Source organism: Aphelocoma coerulescens, chromosome 3, assembly GCF_041296385.1.
Source record: "Aphelocoma coerulescens isolate FSJ_1873_10779 chromosome 3, UR_Acoe_1.0, whole genome shotgun sequence".
Classification (NCBI taxonomy): domain Eukaryota; kingdom Metazoa; phylum Chordata; class Aves; order Passeriformes; family Corvidae; genus Aphelocoma; species Aphelocoma coerulescens.
This window is the reverse complement of record NC_091016.1, coordinates 120555698-120576658: the sequence shown is the minus strand read 5'-3', so window position 1 is coordinate 120576658 and position 20961 is coordinate 120555698. Positions and strand designations below refer to the sequence as shown.

Genomic DNA, 20961 nt, shown 5'->3' with positions numbered 1-20961 from the left:
CAGGGATGGGGCAGCCACAGCTTCTCTGGGAACCTCACCACCCTCACATTTCAATGCCTGAAAGAAATAAATAGTATCCTACAAGTAACATTTCTCTCTATTGTCACTGATTATTTCTCCAATAAGCAGACTCCAGTTCACAGGAATATCAACTACTGATAATCAAGAATGTAGTGACGTACCTCATATGCCATGTGCACACACAGAGGTACAATGCCTTTACTCAAGATACAACAAAATGGAGAGTCTGAGCATGTAGTGATAGGACATGAGGGAATGGCTTTAAATGGACAGAAGGTGGGTTTAGGAGGAAATAAATTCTTTACTGTTAGACTGGTAAGGCACTGTAAAGGTGGCTTTTTTGGTGCATTTTCCAGAAAAGTCATAAAAACAAAAAAGGGAAGAATCCTCAAATAAAGGTGAAGTTTAATATGGGTTTTCTGTGCCTGAATAGCTTTCATTTTTCTATGGAAGCCATCAGTAAAAAAAATCATTGATACTTTTTAATTCAGTCATGCAAAATTGTTAATATAGTATCTTAAACAATGAAGTTCTTCTGCTAACATACAGCAAAATCACAGGTAAAGAAGAGAGTTAATTTTACTCTTAGTTGTTGTCTTTGTCAGGAATGGGTTACAGCCCATACTTGCCTTGCTTCGTTTATTTGAAAGTCTGAGATAAAAGACTATGTGCAAGTTTTTGTGTGCAAGTTGTTTTCTGTCTACTCAAGGACTATGCAGCCATCAACACTCCTATCAGGTAGAACTCGTGGCTTGAAGATAAAAGAACACAGAAATAAAAAGCATTGACATCTCCCACAATTAAATAAATACTGATCTAAGGGTTTCTACTTTTATTACTGTTTTTCTTGGCCAGTGACACGTACAGACACAAAAGGGTTGCGTTTGCCAAAACTAAAGCACTTAAATTTTAGGAAAACAGATTTTGCAGCGCTTCAAGAAGTAAAATAGCTTCTGCCAAGTTTTGCAGTAGTTGTTCACTATTTGTATTTCCAAAATAAAAATGTTTTGAATGATGGTAACACCTTTGCCTTCAGCTACTGTTTTCTTTTGCAGAAGAACAGAACTGGAAGATGTTGACAAAGGTGGAGAACTTCAGTATCAACAGCTGTCTATTAATAACCAAGCGCAGTATTAGAAACTCAGGACCTCTGAACACTAGGTGTCAGTGTAAGAAATGGAAAAATATCAAAAACCTGTTGTTTCCAATCAGGTGGATTAGCTAAGAAACCAGAAGCAGCTGTGACCACATTTCCTTGTAACTGCGTAACACTGTTAACAAGCCAATCTTCCTAAAAAAAAGTCATCCTGAAACTATCAGGTTTGCTTGAAATCAGATAAGGTGATTTAAAAACTACAATGAATTTGCTCTGTTAACCACTCTGAGATGACCTTTAAGGTTTATGAGTTACACTTAAAGATCATGCAGAATTTTACACTACCCTTTTTCTGCCACAGATAACCATAAATCAGTTTGTATCTTTCACAACTTAAAGTTTACAGGTTGCTTTTTCTTTTCAGAATCAATGAAAAACAAAGTATCTATAACAAAAATACAGCTAGCGCCTGAAGCCTCAGAGGTGAGATGTCTCCCACTCTCACTTCACTTAAGAAGTTCAGATTTTAAATGCATGGCCAGAATTCTAAATAACTACTTTAGGACATGAAGAATCACATCCTTGAAGTGCCCATTTATCTCTTCTGACACAAAAGATGATCTGGCGTCATTAGCTCAGCTTTAGAAACACGTTTGTCATATTTGTTTGCTTTTATGTTTTACCACTTGTAAGTTTTTGATTCTTTCAATTTAATTTATTAATTTTTGCCATAATCAGAATACTAGGGAAGATGGGACTTGGTGTGCAGTTATGGACTTTACACACATTTTCATATACTTAAAATAGTCTATTTACACCAAACAGGTTAAAGAAAGAATGAACTGAGTATCAGTTTTCTGTTTAACTTCTGGAGCTTCGAATGTTAATTACGATTTTCAAAATTATAATCAAAATATTGATTAACCAGAGTGCATCGAGCAATAAAAATCTAATGATTAGTCTTAAATTTCTTAACTTCACAATCTGTTAGTAAGTGACATCAATAGAAGTAGCCAAACACCCTGGACACTGCATCCGTACACTGACTGTCCCTGCTCATCTCAGCTCATCCAAGGCCTCAACAGCTGTTAATCTCTACTATTTTCCTAAAATATTACATAAAAATTAAATAAAGGATATATCTGTGCTTTAGAAACACGGGCTGGGATCACCTTATCAATTGTTTTATAAGAGCCCCACAAGCCAAGGGAATTGAGTACAGATATATTTAAGAATGCCACAGATTCCAAAGCTCCCACGAGTGAAATTTCATACCTATTTCATTCCTCTTGCCCAACAGCCTAAACAGGAATCTGATGTGAAGGGTGGAAAAAGCAACCCTGTACATTTAGAGACATATATTCTTATACATGTCCAATACATATAAATCCACGACATTGCTTTAAAGGCCCTGACTGATACAGAGAATCAGGAAATACTGGGATTATTGCTGCCTGCACTACCTTCAGTCTTTATATATTATATATATTACAAGCCAACCACATTGATGACTTTTTGTTTTCCATTCAATCTAGTCAATGCTTGGATCTTTTTCTTCACTATTGGTAGAATTTTGTAGTAAATATTATTCATTTCCTTCTGGTTGATAACTTGGGTTTTTAATAACAGTATTTTAGTGTCTTTACACTTGTAAGGTCAGTGAAGTTCATCACCACTGGATGCTGAGCAGCATCTCTGCATGACCAGACAAAAAGCAGCAGCTCTGTCTTATAGCACATGCTGACCCTGCACAGAGATCCATGGGAAAAAAAAAAAAAAAACAAAAAAACCTGACTAAGTAAGTCATCAAATCCTCAATCTTAAGAGAAAACATGGAGAGAACCCAGAATCCCTACCTGGGATTCCTGAATCATCTCCTGAAGTAGATTCTGTGCTCGAGAGTCTATAGGTCTGAATATGGTGAAAATGGGGGAGGTAATGTTAAAAGCAGAAAACTCAGGACATGGCTTTTCATATGAATTACCATATAAATCTATCATATAAAGCTAAATATTGACAACATTTCAATGCTGCAAATACACAGGTAACAATTAACAACCACTTCCTAGAGATAAAACCCCATCTCTCCTTTTCCATCCCACATGGGAAATGCAGACAAACACACAGTGCTGGTACCCAGGGAAATTTTTATTCTACAGACTTATTTTCCAGTTTGATTTCTTCCAGGGCAGGTGCGCCATGTGTTTGCTGCAAATGTATGCATGTTGTTTATTTGACTCTACAGCAGAACAGATGAATAGGGGAAGGATTTCTCCCAGATGGTTTTTGTGAAGTCCCTTTATCCCATCCATGTAAACACACAGCGTGTTCCGGTTTGCCGGGCTGTACATCCACCCTGTGACTTAGTACAAAGTCTGAATGTTTAGTTAGCCAGAAGATTGTTTCCATCCTGTGATTCATTAGGTCCCTATGGTACCCTCGACTTCCTTTATTTTGTACAATCACAAATTATATTAGTTTGTCTTATTTTGATAACCCCTATAATTAATGTCCTGCACAGGAAACTTTATTACTGTTTTAAAACAGACTCATAAAACAAGGACTTTTCCCGTTGCTGGGGTGGCGTAAGTGACAGTTGCATGTAACTTTGGGATCAAGAGGGAACAGTGCTTCACACTGTTGGTTTCTATCAGTGGGCAATTCCGGCTCATGAAGGAGCTGCTTTCAATTCTTTCCTTTTTAAAAGGAATGTCAGAAATGCTACAATTATGTATATAAAGGTTACAAGTCTAACAGTTCAAAAACGTCGTAAACAAACCTGGAGCTTTGTGAGGTTATACATTAAAGTGACTAATCCGGTTTGTGAATGAATAACAACTGTGATTTGATTTTTAAAAATCAAAAACCTGTACAAGCAAAAACCTCTAAAGAACCAAGAAAGCTTTATCTTTGCTTCTGTTTAAATCCTCATTTTTCATACTCGTCTCTCCCACTGTCATAGTCTTTTTCTCTCAAAGGGCAAGTGAAGGTGAGTTTTCCCTTCTCTTTTTGTTTTAAACAGCAATAAAAAGAATAACAGCTGCAGGAATAAGGCTGGAAAGAGAAGAAAGTACACCATGTTGATCCAGAAAATATACAGCCCTTTGAAAACATAAAATTCATGCTGCTCATGATAAATAACTTTGCATTTTCTATCAGTAAACTTATCCTTATGCTTGTCTCTGTATCTTCACCATTCCTTTTCATAGGAAAAAAGTGGCAAATGACCACCCAGTCTTTACTAAACTTCTTACTACAAAAAGGAATATATTCCACAGGACGGGTTTACCACAGACTTACTCAGGACTTGGCACACTGCTGAATCTCTGCATCTCACTGTTAGTTTTCTACCTATGAATTACTGCTGCAATTTAATACAATCTACATATTCCAGTATAGGCTATTCACCTGCTGACCTGTGCTTTGTGTTTTGGTTGAGACCAAAGGACTGATTCTGAATTAAATATGTTATGTGTGTAAGACATAATTTATTTCAAATAGAAAAAACAAGTAAAAAAAAATATCCATTTGTATACTCAAATTGTTTGTTTATGCATATATGTAACTCAGGACCCAAATCATGCTCCTACAAAGGAAGCAAGAATGGAATATTAATAGCATTAGGTAGCAGCACAAGTTGTATGAAATTAAATACCATAGGAAGATAAAAGTAAATGATGAAAGAAATCCCAACAGATATCATGTACAACATGATTTTGGGCAACTGAGGTTCCTTTAAGTTGACACGACTGAATTCTAAAAAAAAGGCAACCAACTGGGTCTGACTTCAATCATTTGACATCAGTTGGAGAGATCTGAGTCCATCTTCCAGCAGACACACACTGGCTGACAGGGAGCAAACCACAATTCTATTAACATGAATTCTACCATTCATGACAGTCTCCATAAGGACTTATCACACATTACAAAGAATTACAGGAGATAAAACATTTAAAGCATGTAGTCCAAGGCTGTTGTGATGTGCTGTGGCCCTCCCTCTCAGCAGCCACTCTTTCATGGACAGACAAGGTTACTTACCTGGATTTTTTGGTGTGCGTAAGTGTAATTTACTTATTCCCTTGCTGAACTCTGCCCTTTTGCTAAAATATCTTCCATTTTGTAAAAATAAATCTAGTCTCTTCCCAGAAGCCATCTGATATCTCTGAAACAAAATGTAAAGGACTGAACTTCAAATCTAGTGCTACACTGAATAACCAAATTCTGTGAAAACAGGTGCCTGCTCTACTCCTGCCATACCCAGTGTGCCTAGAAAATAAACTGCTGCTATTTCATTCTGGTAACAAACACCCAGCTGACACATTGTCAGCAAAAGGAAGGTAATTCCTTAAAAGTGCTTCTGATTTAATTAGTGCATACTGATTTTATTGTATATTTGCCTTTGAATGTGACATCTGAAACATCAACAAGGATCTATGGCCCAATCAAGAGAAGATACTAATAATATTTAGCTTGCATTTTCTTATGAATCAGCCCAGCATGATAAAAATTCTGGAGAGAGCTGGTGAAGGCAAAGAGGGACTTTTCCTCCTGACAGCAAACCTCTCAATGGTAGTTTAATTATGAGCAAAAATTCCTATTCCATTCCTCTTAGTTACAGGCTCTTTTTTTTTCTTGTTTTGGGGGCTTTTTTGGTGGGGTGGGGGTGTTTTGTTTTAGTTTTTGTTTGTTTTGTTTTTTCTTTTCACAAAGTGCTGAATAACCTACATTTGTCCTAAAAGAGGATCTTTGAGTTCCCCTTCTAAGGGTCTGAATAGATATGAATAGATTATTATAGAAGATGCTGTTTCAAAACCCTCTCACTGCACACAGACAGTGTATCGAATATGATGGAAGAATGAAATAAGAGAGGCCGCATTCCACTTCAAATGGTCAGTAATTTAAAGGCTTGTCCCCTTCTGATTAATACCTTTTTGCACTCCCTGTTGAACTGTTTTTGCAGGCACAACTTTCCTTGTACTGCTTGTGCTTAACCATAAAGAAAATACAGCTTTGATTGGAACCTCTAGTCTTAGCATATATAAAGAAGTACAGTTTTAGGGTAACATGAAGGCATTTATAAATTCCTCAAACATTTACCTATAAATGAACATTTAGATCTGTTACCAAACACTATCAGCCAACAACGAACTTGATTTCAAATTAAAACTTAAATTCATTGTGCTTATTAAATATATAATGCTTGACCAAAAAATTTACAGAACTTTCTAGTGTAGGGGTTTTAAGATTTTCTGTTGCTTGATATACAAAAACCAAAAGTTATAATAATTACAATATAGGCATAAAAAAATTCAAACTCATGACACCAATATGATGGAATTTATCTCTCACCTTTCATGTCTATCTCCTAGATATTCAAACCCAAGCCACCTGTCAAAGGATTCCTTTGTTACTCAGCTGAGAAAATAAATTCCTTGAGAGATACAAGCCCATTCAACTCCGAAAGTAATTTTAGGATGACGTGAATCTTCCTCTGGAGATGCTCATTTACTCTACTTCTAGTAGAATTTCCCTTAATGTAAAGCAGTATGCATATTGTTCAAAATACATCCAAAAATTGATCATAAAATGTGATGAAGACTCTTAAAAGTCTGCCTTCCAGGATTTTGCCTTGTTAGTGCACTCATCTGCTACAGCAGCCGAACTTCATGAAGTGTACAGTGGTTTGAAGCAGTGACTGTTTAAATCTGTCCAAACCAGACCCTGATTTAATAGAGTTCAGATCAACTCTGAAAATAGGAAGTTGGAACTATAAACCTGTGAGATATCAAAAGTCAACCAATCAAAGGTAATCATTCTGGCTTATTTTTTAATTCAGAGGCTCAAACCTGGACTTAATCAACAAGAACAAGCTCTTCTTACAAATGCTTATTATGAAAGATGTGTGCAACATGCCAGCTTTATTGCAGGCATAGAAGTAATTTCTACAGTTTAGCCTGCTACCTGTATTATGGATGGAAAAATGGACATGAACTAAACAAGAAATCATTAAATTACATAGTGAGAACTGCATAGTCCATTAACATGAGTAATATGACAAAATCCAGGTGGTAAGCAATAAATTCACTTCTGCAGTCAGCTTCAATTATAAATCCAATTATAAATTCAATTATAAAAATAGCATTTTTCTAGTACTGCGTAAATACCAGCAAAGACACCTATATGTAAAGAGAAAATTCCATGTAACTGCACAGAACAGCTCAATAAGGATGTGCAGTTGAGGATGACAAATGTGCACAATTCCCTATCAGAAGCCCGCGGCATGTAAAACACTACTGATTTAAGAGTTCCGGCATGTGCATGTCAGAGGTCAAAGCAATGAGCTATTAAAGATACTTTCACTTCCTCAGAAATAAAGTGCTGTCTTGGGCTGGGAGGGGAAAGGTTAGAAAAGCTGTTTGTCTGCCGCTCTGTTCCCATTCTTCCTTCTGTCAGGAAATCCTACAAGCTGCTGCGCCCCACGCAGGGTTAACCCCGGGTCACGTCCAGCCCCCGAGTAAGTTCCCGGCTTTGATTAAAGTGCAAAGACCACACGACCACAGGTTGCACTTTCTCAGCTGCAGGGCTTGGTAATGCTCAGCTCAGCAAAGCCTTGGCGGGACAGAACAGCCCAGATTCCACCACGTTACTGCTGAGGGAAGAGCGAAGCTGCAGCCACCGGTTTGCATAAATTACAGGGGTCATTAGCAAAGAGAAAACGTTACTTTATCAGAACTAAAGCTGGAATAAGGACTACAAATATATGCCCAGGGCAGCATGTTTAACCAGCGGGAAACCTGCGGAGAGGGGAGAGATGTTGTCCCCTCCGAGGAGCCACGGGGCACGTTCACGACAGCCCAAGAGGAGTGTAATAAGGAAAGAATCCACAAAGATGCCAGGAGACTGTGGAGACAGGGATACACTGTTGGGCTGCAGAGGTATGAGCAGAAACAAACTGCCTGGAGCTGGAAGGGATGCCAAGGCATTTGCTGAGGTGCAGGAAACTACCGAATGGCTGCTGGATTAGGTGCAAAGCTGAAGGAAAACACCTGTTGCAGGCAAACCGTGGGCAAGGGGCAGTCTAATTTTAGTATATTTCTATTAAAAAATCAAATGCATTATGTGCATGAATATGCAGAAATATATATAAAATATATATTTTATACACACATATTTATAATGTGTGCTGGATCCCATTCTGAGTGTCATCATTTTACAGAAGTTTTTAGTTCTAGTAGTACCAGAACCTACCTTGAAACTTTAAAAGCTTTGTCATTGATAAAAGGGCTCATTACAAAGAAGAGGTGTAGGAACTTGCAGCTCAAAGCTCTAGCTGATCCAAGCACTCGTCAGATGTAAATATTAGTTATAATCTATATTAGTAAAATCTATATATGTTAGTTACATATAATTTCCATTCCCACACATGCTGGAAATTTCATTCAAATCACAGAATCATTAAGGTTGGAAAAGACCTCTGAGATCATCAAGTCCAATCATTAACCAGCACTGCCAAGGCCACCAATAAACCACGTCTCTCAGAGCCAAATCTACATGTCTTTTAAAGACTATAATAGGAAAACCACACTTGTCACGATTCCCAACCTACAGGTGCCATGTCAGATTATTCCTTTCTATACAAAGGTACAGTCATTTGTCAGATGGCAAATTCATGCCATGGTGTAAAATACCATGATTGATTTCTTAAGAGGAATTGTTGAACTTTAACAAAATACGGAGAGGTTCAAATTTAGAATTGTTTCTGACAGATGTGATTCAAAACAACCTCATTTATGTAACATTTTCATTGGCTTTCAGTCTATTAAAATATTCCATATTTCTGCATTATTTTTTGACAGAAATCAAAACATCACATAGAAGGAATATTAAGACATAAATCCTAAGCAAATAATGCATTAACACAAATAATAGAACATTAAAAAAAAAAAAAAAAAGATAGCAAGGCAGTCTTTAGAAGAATAGCCAGTTCTTTTCAACAACTTGAAGTTTTTAACAAAAAAACCCACCAGCTTTCTTCCCAGGCTTAGGTGGGGTTGCACATCTGGTTCTACAGATCACTGAGACCAAAGCATCACCCTCAGTTTCTGTGTTTTATTTGTTTCTAAACCCTGGACAATCTGTTTGTCATTTGTTCACGAAAATATCATGTGGATTGAAGAAGTTTTAGAGTGCAGATTATTCAGCCAGTTATGTTCTTACCAAATTTATCAGCTGAGTGTGGACGATATCTTCCACCAGAATAGCGGTTTCATGGAGTGGCCTCCGAGCATCTCCCAGGGAAAACCTGAAAGACAGAGTTTTATTGCAAGGTTATGGAAATTAGTTAAAAAGAAACAAAGTATTGGTCTCCCGAAAGATAAAAAGAAGAAAATAGGAATAATAACAACAAGCTTAGTACAGCTGTATGTACAGAAACACTGGATCACTCAGCGTGGTGCAAGGATTATAAACCAAAATCATATGACTAGTGGAACAAAAGACCTGCAAGAACGTACACTAAAGCATGTGCAGGGAAAAACTGAAAGATTGAGGAAACCGACGAAAATCCAGTCTGTAGGAACATTTTTGTACACGCTCCATCCCCTCAATAAACAACGCTGGTAAACTGCTAACAGCAGATGAGGAGAAAACTGAGATACTCAACATCTTTTTTGCCTCAGTCTTCAATGGCAACTTCTCTTACCACACCTCTCTAGATGATCTTTAATGTCCCTTTCAACCCAACCCCTTTTATGATTCCATGAGAAAAAGACCAGGTAAAGCCTGAGCGTTTCCCATAAAATTCCCCAACAGTGGCTCACTGAAAAAATCATTACATGCATAGCAAAATAAAAAAATGCTATTCCAGTCTTACTTCATTCTAGTGAAAGACAACTTCTGGGTTTTCTAGTATTTCCTCAACATTTTTGAAAATGAAATGTATTCTCTCCTCCTAAGTTGAGTTTTTAAAATACAAAAAACTTGTACAGTAAAATATATTAATTGTAAATTAAGTAGCACAGGCCAACAATGACACTACAGATTCTTACAAAAATAGTGAAAATTTATTAACAAGAAAGACTCAGATCTTTATAGGTGGCGGAGTATATCAATTATTTACTTACGAAAGAATTAGTCTACCTTGAAATAAAGTAAAACAATATTTTATCTATAAGCAACTAAAGAGCTTTATAGTAGGCTTCTTTTCCTTTATCTAATAATAAAATTATGACCAGTGTTCTGCAAACAGCATTTGAAATTCTAATAATAAATAAATAATAAATAACTTTTTAAAAAATAAATATCAGCCTGATACATGTAAGAGAACAACAAGAACTACTCAGGCAAAATCTGAGCATAATCCACTGTACTATAGTGGTCATAGCATGAGGAAATTACACTCTGTATTTGTCCCCTATCATTTTTCTCTCTTGTTGGGACTATCAGCATCTTAAAGAGAAAGTTGTGGTTTATAACGTGTTGTACATCTCTCAAACGAGCACAACCCAGACAATTTTCTTGTCTATTATGCAGGACTGCACATGTACATGGATTAGAATGTCAGGCACTTCCTAGGAGTATAAGCACAGCACAACAATCCATCCAGAGACTATCAAATATCTTATAAACTGCAAATACATGGACATGCTATAAGAAATACATATAAAAATAAAAATATTTAGTACCATAGTACATCAGAATATTAAACAATATTTAAACCATCACAGATTCAAAAAAAGTGCTCGTACAGGATAAAGCTCCACTATTTTTTTTTTTTAACAGTAAGGTTTGTAAATAAATAAAAATGACAATTGATAGCTGTTTTTAATCACACAGGGTATATAAAACCAAAGAGTAGAGTTATCACAAACATAATATACTGTTCATTCTTAACTGCTGGTATTTTAATTTTTAAAAGTAATTATTCCTTCTTTTTAAGGCTTTAAATACAAAAAAACACAACTATTCAAGACAGTAGTAAACACCTGGTTGCCAGCCTCATCATCTTAGACATACATTTATCATGCTCACAGTTTTACTCAGCACCCCAAATGTACAAATTAAAGGATTTGGGGCTTCTTTTTCAAAGACAAAAAAGTGCAAGAATGAAAACCTGTTTTTGAGGCAGGATGCTGCCTCCACACTGAGCTGCCTCTCCCTGTCTGTGTTCAAAAATCTCTCTCACAAGTAATTAACAGTTCCCCAAATGGCAGGAGGGGCAGAGGAGTTGCACTCACGATGCAGCACATTGACCCAAGAGGAGATAAATATCAAATCTTTTTGGTCCACTCTGATGCAAAAGAATACCACTCAGGATAAAGGGCAGTGGTTTCAAACTGAAAGAAGATAGATTTAGAACAGGTATTAGGAGGAAATTCTTCCCTGTGAGGATGGTGAGGCCCTGGCACAGGTTGCCCAGAGAAGCTGGGGCTGCCCCTGGATCCCTGGAAGTGTCCAAGGCCAGACTGGACAGGGCTTTGAACAACCTGGGATAGAGGAAGGTGTCCCTGCCCATGGCAGATGGTGGAACAAGATCATGTTTAAGATCCCTTCTAACCCGAAACATCCTGTGATTCTGTGATAGATCAGAGTTGATGCTGAGACACGAAGAAGAGTTAAAGTCAAAGGCACTACTTGATTTCATAGAAAATCGAGTTCCAGATGCACCTACTTTCTTCCTACCTCACTTCCATGCTTTCTACCTTCCAAAGCTATTTCTACCTCAGTTTGCCTTCATTGTTTTCCCATGTAACTTCTGCCAGCTTCTTTCCCACACACAGAAAACTAGATACTGGCATGGTGGTTTCAGAAAAAAAGTAAAAACCACCACACCCAGCCACAGACGCTTCCTTTTTCTTTGCAATGGATCTGGGATTTTCAGACACTAAAATAAAAGTAAAGCTTCTATATTCATTAATTGTATTTGGATAGTATTTGATATGTTTCTTGATTCTAACATGTTACTAGGATAACATTATTTAAGATACCAAACACAGCCTTTTTTTACATCTTTCTGCTACCAGAGGTAATAATTAGAAATGCACAAGCAGCTTATTACTTTAACTCTTTCATTTTTCCCTCACTTTTGCATTGTACCTCTCCACAAAAGAATAAACACTAAACTAAGAGTCAGATGGCTCAGATTTTCCAAACTTGCAGAATACAGAGTAGTTTAAGAACTAAAAGAAAACACTTTAAAAAAAAGACCCCCAAATTTGATGCCCTTGCTTCTGGGAAGTGAAGCTGAACCTGATGCTTTAATATAAGTTATGAATTTTAGTTCACATGTGCTTTGCTTTTATGGTTCATGAGAGTCTTTTAAAGAACCTTCCATTCACTACACATATTAATAAGTCTTCCTATGAAATGCATAAAAATTCCATTGAAAATAAAAAAAAAGCTATTTCTCTACAGGTAAATACTGAAGAGGAAGTATATCAAAATAAAACGTTAGCAGGGCATCAAAGCAGTAAAGTATTATAGAAGACAGTCCTGGTAATAGAAGCATCAACCCATTAGACATGTCATACAATAACAAAGCCTTCTTAGAAGATCCTATTTCAAAGGTTTGTCTGTTTTAAGGAAACATTTTTACAAGGCGGGGATCAACTTACCCAGATTTTCACAGGAGGATTAAAATAGTAGCATGGAGAAAGAAAAGACTGCTGCAGCGCTTTTATTGTTTACTTTTAGCTTCTATTTCTAATTTATTTAAGTTCCTGTAATGATGTTTCCAGGCTCTTCAAAAGGGTAAATGTCCAAGCCACTAAGTGCCTACATGAAGTATCATGGTACTATGTGTAAACACACGCTCATACTTGGCACATGCTAAGGTCTGACTGCTGCTCATGGTGCAGGGACTGACATTTGTAAGAACTTTAAAATGGGCAGCTACAGAAATAGATAAAGCACTTTTTGCTATATTTTTGGAGGTTTAAATGCCTGAGAAAGGTACTGGGGCAGGCACGGCACAGGCTTGGTTCAAACACCCCGATGCAGAGCTCTCCAGGTGGCCAGACCACCAGGAGAGCAGACTGTGGAGACAGAAAGCTGCTGCAACCTCCCGTCCTCCACAGCCTCAAAAAGCTGTCCTGGCCAGAAAGGAACTATAACCAGGGTGGCTGGGAGTGCACTGAGCTAGAATAAACAGTTTCCCTCACTGGGGCTTCTACTGAGTTCACACCATAACAAGGCTGCCCCAACGCATTCAGAATTTACCACCTCAAATAAATGTGATGAATCCAGCCTAGGGAAAGTATAAAAGCAGCCAGGTAGTCTGGTGGGAAATGTTTGCTGCTTTTTTTTTTTCTCTTCTAGAAATCCCTAACAATTCTCCTTTTCTATTTCTACATAAAGGATGAGCGTGTGCCCAGGTTGGCAAGAAGGCCAATGGCACCTGGCTTGTGTCAGCAAGTGTGGCAGCAGGACCAGGCAGTGACCGTCCCTCTGCACTGGGCACTGCTGAGGCCACACCTTGAATGCTGTGTCCAGTTCTGGGCCCCTCATGACAAGAAAGACATTGAGGGGCTGCAGCATGTCCAGGGAAGGGAACAGAGCTGGTGAAGGGTCCGGAGCACAAGTCTAATGCAGAGCAGCTGAGGGAGCTGGGGGTGCTCAGCCTGAAGAAAAGGAGGCTCAGGGAGGACCTTCTGGCTCTGCACAACCCCCTGACAGGAGGGTGCAGCCAGATGGGGGTCGGGCTCTGCTCCCAGGTAACAAGTGACAGGATGCAAGGAAATGGCCTCAACTTGTGTCGGGAGATTTATGCTGGGTGTTAGAAAAATCTTCTTCACAGAAGGGGTTGTCAAGCACTGGAGCACGCTGATCAGGGCAGTGGTGGAGTCACCAGTCCTGGAGAGATTTAAAAGACCTGTGGAAGTGGTTCTGAGGGACACGGTTTGGTGACTGACCTGGCAGTGCTGGGTTAGTGGTTGGACTAACCAACCAAAAGACCTCAATGCTGTTAGAGGTCTTTTCCAAGCTGAATAAATCTATGATTCCATAATCCAAACTGCCATAGGGCAAGCAAATACTTCTGTCCTCAACACAGAAGTATTTATTTGCTCCTGGCTACAACCAGACTGGGAGACTGGGACTGTTGATCACAAGGATCCATGTGCCTGCAATGCCAGAGACACTGACTGGGTGCACAACTGTGTATGTGGGAGTGTAGCCCACGACCTGGATGAGAGGTTTGAGATCCACGCAACAATCTGGACATGCATCTGGGCTGCATATTAGAGACCACAGGGCTTGTGAGTTGGCTACTGGAGGGACTAGGAGGTCCACACCAGCTGCTGGGGAGGCTGTGGGGCTTGTTTGTGAGACCCATTTGCTTTGTGTGTCTCTGCAGGTGAGGACTGAGCCCTCCAGCACAATGACTGAGCTTGAGACTACTGGATTTAGCAACAACCAAAGTGTGGGGGCTCATCACATACAGAACCAGCTGATTCACTGTTACAAATCTAAAACCAGGCAAGGATCCCATAAAATCACAGAGGACAAATCAGCTACTAGATATATTTGGACTGAGCAATATCTGGGCTCACATCTCCTCAGTATTGTTAAGAGCACACAGTAAATTTCTCTTCTTTCAGCTGTTTGGCGGAATTGTACTTGGAATAGGCAGCATATTAATTCTCAGAGATGTGAGCATATTATAAGCAAGTGATTTCTGAAATACATGAAATATTGGAAACCTGACAGCCAGGTGGTGACAAAAAAAAACCCCAGTTTTACAGTACTGACCACAAAAATGTCCAGAAAATGTCCAGCAGTTTGAACACCTGAAGAATAAGCACTGCAAATGACTGAAAATCAGTAAAAAGAAGCTTTGGAAAATCAGTAATACAATATGTTGAAGTAATTCACTTTAGTACCAGAGGATGCTTACTCTGAGACAAAGATAAAAATATGGAGATCGGGTCCCTTAGATGACCAAAAATTAGGGTCTCCTCTGATGAGCATGGGAACGAGCCTGTCATTGCAACAGATATTCCAGAGAAAATTGCATAAGGATAGTACCTTTTTCAAAGTTTGAAAAGCTAAAGATAACTCCTGTCTCTAGGTCTTTTTTTTGCCACAGCTGCTGCTGAACAAATTAGGCAGAAGTAGAGACTGAAAGGAAAGAGATGACTTGTGCCAAACCAGAAAATTGATCAGACACGCACAGGAGGACACATTGTACAGAGAGCAGAAGAGGAAAGAACAAAATCCAGGAGAAAGAAATTGTCCAGAGTAAAAGGATGATTTCAATAGGGGAAAGAGAGATAAATAACAAGGTCTCAAAAATCATTTCTATTTTATGTTAAGATATGTTGTATCAGAGAGAGGTGAAGTTGCTGTTTTGTAGACTTCACTTCTTCCTAATACTGTCAGTACACTTACTGAGACATTAATTTAAAAAGTAAATAATCTTGCTTGCTATATTGCCTAAGCTTAAGGAAAAAGGGAACAATCCAAAGCACTGAGTTATGTTAACTAACCAGCACGTTCTACCAGCACTACCTGAAAAAGCACTGGAATTTATACTGCTATTTATGTATTTATCTGCTCGTCAGTTAACTTCCACCAAAGCCCTTTTAGAAAGAAAAGGTAATCTTGATTCCAATCAGAGTTCATGGCTAATATATTTATCTGCTTGGATTAATGAAATCAAGTATGCAGAGATTTTATATGACATGCTGAGCATGTTCCTTTACCAGGATTTAGTGCAAATCTGAGATGTAGAGTCAAACTTCAAGTTGTACCTATGTCAGACTTCTCTTTATAGCTTAGAAAAATTACATTTAAGTTACAACAAAAACAAGCATTAAAAACCTACAACAATATTAATACAGATATTACAAAAATCAGGGTTGTACATCTGCAGCTGCACAGACCAGGCAATTTGTGTATCTACTTTGATATATGGGTAGGTGTGTAGATAATTGGCTATAGTGCATTCAGTTAATTGGTAACAGTAATTACCTTGCTTTGCGTATGAAGCTGAGTTGATCTGTATTGACTTCAACCACTCTTTCAGCACTACTTCCTCTACCAGGTCTTTTCTGTCCGTCCATTCCTCCTGACAGAGTATTCCTGGATCTCTCTAATGCTTGACAGTGTTACTGATGCCTTCTCTAACTGCTGAAGGAACACCATGCACATCCCTTTCTTAGACCTAAACTTCTCTGGACAATTACACATTTTCATGTCTAAAAACTGAGGAATGTATCTCACTACCCAGATAACGTGAACAGCAGTAACTCCCTTTTTCCTGCTTCTACAAAGACTAGAGACACTACAGGAATTTACTAAAACTAATTACCACCTATTTATTCAGCAAGTGGAGACATCCTACTGCCTTATTTAAATACTATAATATTAACTCTACGAATTTGATTACTAAATTTTTAAATCTTTACTAAAAGAAACTCAGCTAAAGGAAAACATGTTTCCCCAAATGTGTATGGCAGTGAGAAGGGCAAGTACAGGAAGGACCTGAAACATCAGATACAAAATTGGGCTTTTTTCAGTCTAAAATTAAGCTGTGATGATGTCTGCAGATATTGAGAAAGCATAAACAAGAAGAGAAACATTACATAATACCATTTAATTATTCAAAAGTACATACTGACAAGTAAACGGGTAAAATTTAGAAAAGGAGCATTTAGAACAAATTAGAAGGAAAATATCTGAAAACAAGAGCTAAAACCCTCTGTAACCATCACAGAAGGAAGAGAATCTTCAGTGAAGGAAACACAAAAAACTAAGCTTGGCCAAGAACTGGGGAGGGGTCTTGTGATATTAAACAAGTACACAAAAGGAAATCATGATTATGTGAATTAAAATAATTTTAAAAGAGATAAAACCCCATCCTATTATGGTATATCACCTGCAACTCTGTCTCTGAAGTCTGAAATAAGCTTCCCTGATGCTTATAATAATTAAAATTCTAAAACCAGGAAGAGACTTCATAATGAATAATTATTTTGACCTTATTGAAAACTTTATAATGCTTTCTTAATGGTTCCCTGCAGATACTTCTCAATCACCAGGGTGGAAAGCATCATCCACACATCATTGCTCCCCTGAGTTAAGACCTAAACAAGGCGAGACCTTTGTTAGAGCAACTTTGTTTACCTGAAAATCAAAGCAGTTTGTTTACACCCTGAGTTTTTAAACAGTGAGGTCTGCCAGGCAGCAGGATTAACAATGCCTAACACCCTGCCAAATGAAAAGTCCAATTCTTCTCACAAAAAGACAAACCCTGCCCTCGGTGACGCCACCATAAATCAAGAAAAACACAAAATCCTCAGGGATAAATTTCAGAGATGCTGAAGTCTCCCAACTCCATGGGAGGTCGTTCTGTTTTGACTCAACAAAGTGTTTTAAGCATGAACCTTCTGAATCATATGCTTAAGCTGATTTTGAATGCTTCAATAACTTGAGGAAACTAAGTCATATCCTAAATTTTCCCTTTAGAAAGGGCAACTTTTGTTAACGTTTCTTTAAATACACTATCAAGTAGGCAGTAAGAAATTTCTATCCAATTTTTTCCTTAATAAATTCATATTCAAGTCTGCACAATCACTTTCTTGAAGGCCAGAAGAGAGGAAAAAATAGGAAAAAGAAGATACCACTATATCACTTCTCCTGCATGAATCACAGACCAGCCGAGGCTGGACATGTGGAGATACCCAGTTCAATTCCCCTGCTCAAATTATTTCCTCAGGGCTGCATCCACTCAAGTTTTGGGCTTCTCCAAGGATGGACACCCCACAACTTCTCTGCAAAAAGTTCCCACCCATTTGGCCACCCTCACAGTAAAAAAGTGTTTTCTTTATTTTCAAGTGGAATTTCCTGTATTGCAATCTGTGCTCAGTGGCTCCCATCCAGTCACTGGCCACCCCCTAAGGAAGGCTGGCTCTGTCTGCTTTACTCCCTCCTGTCAGGTACTTACACATATTGATAAGATCTCCCTGATCCTTCTCTTCTCCAGGATGAACTGACCTGGCTCTCACAAGCCTCTCCTGTAGGAGAGATGCTCCAGTCCCTTAAGCATCTCAGTGGTCCCTCACTGGACTTATTCTAGTATTTCCATATCTCTCTTGTACTGGTAAGTCTAGCAGTAGCCCCAGAGATCCAGATGGGTCTGTCCAGTGCAGAGGGGAAGGATCACATCCCTCACCTGCCTAATGCATCCCAGTGTGCTCTCCAAGAGCACACAGCTGCCACATGTCCACCTTCACTGCTGGTTCCAGCCTGTTCTGGTGCCTGGGGTTATTCATCCCTTGAGGCACAACTTAGGATTCCCCTTTATGGGGCTTCATGAGGTTCCTGTTGGAACATTTCTCCAGCCTGGTGAGGTCCCTCCAAATGACAGCACAACCACTGGGTCCATCAGCCACTCCTGGTTTTGTATCATCATCAAACTGCTGTGGGTGCACTCGTGTCCCATCACCCAGGTCAGTAATAAAGACATTACACAGTGCTGACCCCAGCATCAACCCCTGGGATCTACAGAGGGACTTCATGCTGCTGGTACCAACCCTATGAACACAGCCCTCTGTCCATCCCTTTATCTATTTCATCAGCTTGCACAAGAAGATGTTACAGGGGACAGTGGCCAAAGCCTTGCCCAAGTCAAGGCAAACAGCACTCCCTGCTCATCCTTCATACAGTGCACTGTTATTTCATCATAGACAGCTGTCAGGTTGGTCACATACAATTTCCCTTTCATCAATCTGACAACTCCAAATCACTTTCAAATCCTTAACAGGCTCAGAAATGATTTCTAGAATGACTTGCCTAAGGGTCAGGGTGAGGATGACTGGTCTGTCATTTCCCAGATCCTCCTTCTTGTTCGTTTTGGGGGCAGAAATGGAATTTTCTTCCTTCCACACCTCAGAAATAAACTTCCTGCAGTTGCCATGACTTCTCTTCAGAAGCAATATCATACATAAAATCAAAGCAGAATCCTGTATATTATGTCACTGGGAGAGTAAATATGTAAATTAAAGTCTGATTTCAAGCAGAAAGTGTAGTAAGATTACCTATACTTAAACTTTTATGACTACTGTTAAGACATGAAAAATGATTTTGTGTATATAAAAACATAACCTATATAAAAACATAACTTTACATTTGAGTAAAAGATTTTTTAAGTACTTCTTCCTCCCCCGTGGTCAATATGCAAAATGTTGTCAATTTTGTTGCAAGATGCTATAGAGGTCTACTTTTAACAGACTATTCATGGGTTCATAACATATTATATATGTTTCAGAGTGAATACAGATAAATTCCATCCAAATCTAGTTTTCTAAGTTTTGCTAAAAGCTCTGCAAAATAATCTTTCTACATATGGTCTTCACTGAACTAACTTGGTTACTCTTTCTAAACTCTGGGATGTACAGTATTCATTGGCTGAGGAGCAGTGTGATTTTGTAAAATAAATAAATGCTTGAATTTAGACAGTCACATCGTGTAGGTGCTTTTAAAGGCCCTGCTATTCATGAAAAACAATAGACTTCACCCTCTGGGGTTTTTTTCTCTTATATTATAGTAAACACTTTCTAACTGCTGAAAATCTGAAGATTTGTCCCAACACAAAACTGTGGCAAGACTCCTTTTCAGTGCCATTGTGTACTCATCAAAATATACCAAACTCTAATAGTTAAGTGCCTTAAACATAAATTAATTTTACAAATCCTTTTGACTGGCCAAGGAAAAAGATATAATTTATTCCAGTTGTATAACATAATATGTTCCATTTGCTCATTCACAAAGGGTTTCAGTTTTTCAGGAAACAAATGAGACAACTGTCTTTCTCGACCATGCAGACTAGACTATGATCAGTCACTTCTGCTCTAGGAAAAAGTTCATCTCAACAAAATACCCAAACACAACTGGAGTTTAACAAAGCCAAGGGAGACGAATTCTCAGTCTGCTCTCGAGAGGACAGGGCCAAAAAAGTGATGAGGAGAGTAGGAAGTCAAAACATCATTTCACTGTATATATACATTATAAGTGTTAACCAAATGTGGAAACCCCTTGCTATTTTAAATCTAGATTAAAACCACAAGACAATTTAAACTAATCCACAAGATACAAAACATAAATGAGGATGAATGTTTTATGATAATTTTTAGAGAAATAATATTATTCTTTTTTTTATTCTCCAAAACATCAAGGCCGTTTTTCATTGTTTTAAAAATTCATGTCACAATTTTATGAATGAGTTGTGTGGGTGTTGAATGATGATAATTATATCCAATTCTCAAACAACACACTTCCTTATCAGATGGGAACGTGTTTTATAACATCAGTTTTCATATTTTACTACCCTTCCTGAAGTCAGTGCCTGGAGAAGGGAAGCAACTTGTCCACTGTGGTCAGTGTCAGGAAAAGAAAGTTTTCCCCCTGAGCCTCCCATTGCCAGGGGGGTAACAAGTGCTCTACTGACAAATCAGGCTTTGCAAATTAGAGTTATTTTAATAGTAAATTAGCAAATTAAATTTAATTTTAATAGTAAAACAAAATGCTATGAAAAGTCCACCCATCTATGTAGGGAGCCTGTATTTTCGCTATTCCTCTTTGCAGTACTTGTGTGAGAGAGGTGTTGCTGTACTCACTGTAATAGTTGGAAAAAACAGAAGAAGGTGTCAAAAAACATGACCTATCTCAAAAATATGGAAATATTTGATACCAAAAGAGGCTTAAAAATATCAGCATTTATCATGAACACTGTAAAACCCAACTATGAAATTAATACAGTATTCTACATTTACATTTTCGAAATCTATTATATATATTAACAAAACCACTTTAAAATATTTATTACAACTTTTGGATCAACAGTATTC

The 20961-nt window shown here is 38.1% G+C and overlaps 1 protein-coding gene across 4 annotated transcripts in view; it reads right to left on the bottom strand.

Moving 5' to 3' along the window:
- The window catches only part of SUPT3H (SPT3 homolog, SAGA and STAGA complex component), a 254792-nt gene that overhangs the window by 118537 nt on the left and 115294 nt on the right, over positions 1-20961 (bottom strand). For all 4 annotated transcript variants that reach the window (XM_069011770.1, XM_069011769.1, XM_069011766.1 and 1 more), the window contains one exon: positions 9335-9419. In XM_069011770.1, the coding sequence (XP_068867871.1) occupies positions 9335-9419 (85 nt within the window). The remainder of the gene's footprint in view (positions 1-9334; positions 9420-20961) is intronic.